General features: G+C 38.2%; 1 protein-coding gene across 2 annotated transcripts in view; it reads left to right on the top strand.

Moving 5' to 3' along the window:
• The window catches only part of LOC138037560 (uncharacterized), a 91,291-nt gene that overhangs the window by 14,350 nt on the left and 74,441 nt on the right, over positions 1 to 2,500 (top strand). For both annotated transcript variants that reach the window (XM_068883473.1, XM_068883469.1), the window contains exon 6: positions 1,098 to 1,415. In XM_068883473.1, the coding sequence (XP_068739574.1) occupies positions 1,098 to 1,415 (318 nt within the window). The remainder of the gene's footprint in view (positions 1 to 1,097; positions 1,416 to 2,500) is intronic.

The following is a 2,500-nucleotide window of genomic DNA, read 5'->3' as shown; positions in this document are numbered from 1 at the left end:
CTTAATTTTGGTACTCCTAAAAAAAATCTGTTTGCCATAATTCTTGTTTTGCACTCACGTGATTAGACCGTGATGTTGGTGGTGTACAAAACAAAAGCAAAATGTCGGTCGCGTTTTGCAAAATAATATAGCCAAATTCCCAAAAGACTTTTTCACTGTTGTTCAGTGCAACAACATCATGGTCGCCATGACGTTGTAAATTATAAAATAATTAGGATAGTACGCGCACTCTCATTAGTCAATAGCTGTGTTTAGATGAGAGTATGGAAACACGGCTGTGACATCACACGAATTTTGATTGGTTGTGTTGTTAGACGCGCGTTTTGATTGGCTGGTAGGAAATGTGAACGTGTATCAAGAAAATCTGTTTCAATCTAGATGTAAAAACATCAGCATTTTTCTTCATTTGTCCAATTATCTTTAAGAAATATTTTATAAAAGCAATAGAGGACTTTTTTCCGTGTTTCCATAGCCTCATCTAAACACTCGGGGGAGTTGGGAGAATTCTAGACAGTTATGCAAACCCTCGACTGCATCTCTGCATTGCATAACTCTCTCGAATTCTCCCAACTCCCCCTCGTGTTTAGATGAGGCTATGGGAACACGGAAAAAAGTCCTCTATTGCTTAAGTAGAAGACAAGAGCAAAAAGTAACCGCGTCAGGTGGCCCACTTAGAATAGTAGCAGAGCTAAATGGCCATGTCCAAAAGATAAGGTTTGCATAATATAGATAAAGGTTAACAGGCTACATCAATAAAGCGACTTCAAGGAAGTGAAAAACCCAAACAAACAAGAAATACACACACAAGCAAGGGGGGACTAAAAAAGTCATGGTAGAGAGAGCAAAAGAGGAATAATAATACATTTCATTGAGAAAAAAAAGAGACAGTAGTTAATTATCATGACTTATAATTAAATTCTTCCTGAATTCAAGTCCAGATTTTAGAACCCAGACGAAAATTCTTAAATTTACCATAGCTTTTACCTTTGGCAAGTAGAAGAGTGTTTTGCTAGCAAGTCTAGTACTATACTAATGTACTCTTGACAGATTTATGGATTTCATCGAAAACTTATGTAACGACCTTCTTTCTTTTAAAGGCCCAAGAAGAATGGACAGAGCCTTAAGACTTGCTGTGCGCATGTTTAAGGACCACTTGAAACCTGGGCCAAGAGCAGTTGTTTTGTTTACATCCGGACCTCAAGATACGAACACATCTCTTTCTTTCTTGGAACGCCCAATCAAACAGCTTGCAAACTTGGGTGCACGTATCCACGTCGTAGCCATAGGCTCCAAAGTCCCTTACAGTCAAGTCAGCCGCCTGGTTAATAGCTCTGATGATGTCTTTCAGATATCTTCATTTGTAAGGTTACAATATGAGATTCATGCAATTGGCCGACACATCAGCCTTACAAAAGGTGAGTTGAAAAGAAGCTTATGCCTTCCAGCGCGGTATGTTAATTAGGATTTCTGCCTGTTTCCTCTGGTTTCATATATGTACGTCCAGGCATGCAGCATGAGGTAACGTGCTCAACGGAAAAGTCTCCACGTGAACTATTTTCCACAGACGCTTTAAGATTAAGTAAGACTTCTTTTCAGGTTAGAGTTACTGACAATGTTATCTTGAGAAAAAGCACCTGAGGATTACTGCCATCTCTGTTACACATCATATATGATGTTATGTTGAGAGGGAGGGTTAGAACTAGTGAGTTAAATTCTACGACATATAGTAGGTTCAGGGAATACATTCCTTCATTAAAAAAGAGGTTTTGTCAAATAATGTATTAATTATTTTTATTGATTTATTAATCAATTGATTAATTCATCGATTGATTAATTGACTGGTTGCCGGGTTGGTTGGTTGGTTGATGGATGGATGGATGGATGGATGGATTGATTGATTGATTGATTGATTGATTGAAGGTTGGTTGGTTGGTGGATGGTTAGACGAATTGATGGATTGATTGATCAATTAATTAAATTATGCGTGCTACTTACAGACATTACTGTCGCAATGGTACGCCTTATGGACATGTTACTCTTCCAAAATTATGCAGAATGAGAAAGTATACTAAACGAAAAAGGTGAAAAAGTTAAACTAAAACCTAAGATTGTTGCTGAAATGTCGAGATGAGTAGCACGACTGGCACATACAAATACAAGACTTTTCTCGTTTGTTTGGAAAGAGGTCAAATTATTATATTAATTTGAGTATGACTAAGACTTATCGAGTTTGAGGAACACTTGTTGCTAGATTCAGTAGCGATGATTTTGCAATGAGAGCACTAGTATTCTATAAATGTTTTCCGTGCTCGGTTTCTGGATTTCCTGATTCGGAAGGCAAGAGAAGTGAAGCTCCTGAGATTGCATTTCAAAACTTACCGAGGACCGGTGGCTCAGTTACTTGAGCATCGTTCTTTGGGTTTCCCATCGGACCCGCATTCAAGGTCATAAAAATAACCGAGGAGAAAGTGCTACCAGCATGTAATTTCATCGACAAATG

Source organism: Montipora capricornis, chromosome 1, assembly GCF_036669925.1.
Source record: "Montipora capricornis isolate CH-2021 chromosome 1, ASM3666992v2, whole genome shotgun sequence".
NCBI lineage: Eukaryota > Metazoa > Cnidaria > Anthozoa > Scleractinia > Acroporidae > Montipora > Montipora capricornis.
This window is presented reverse-complemented; position numbering and strand designations above follow the sequence as displayed.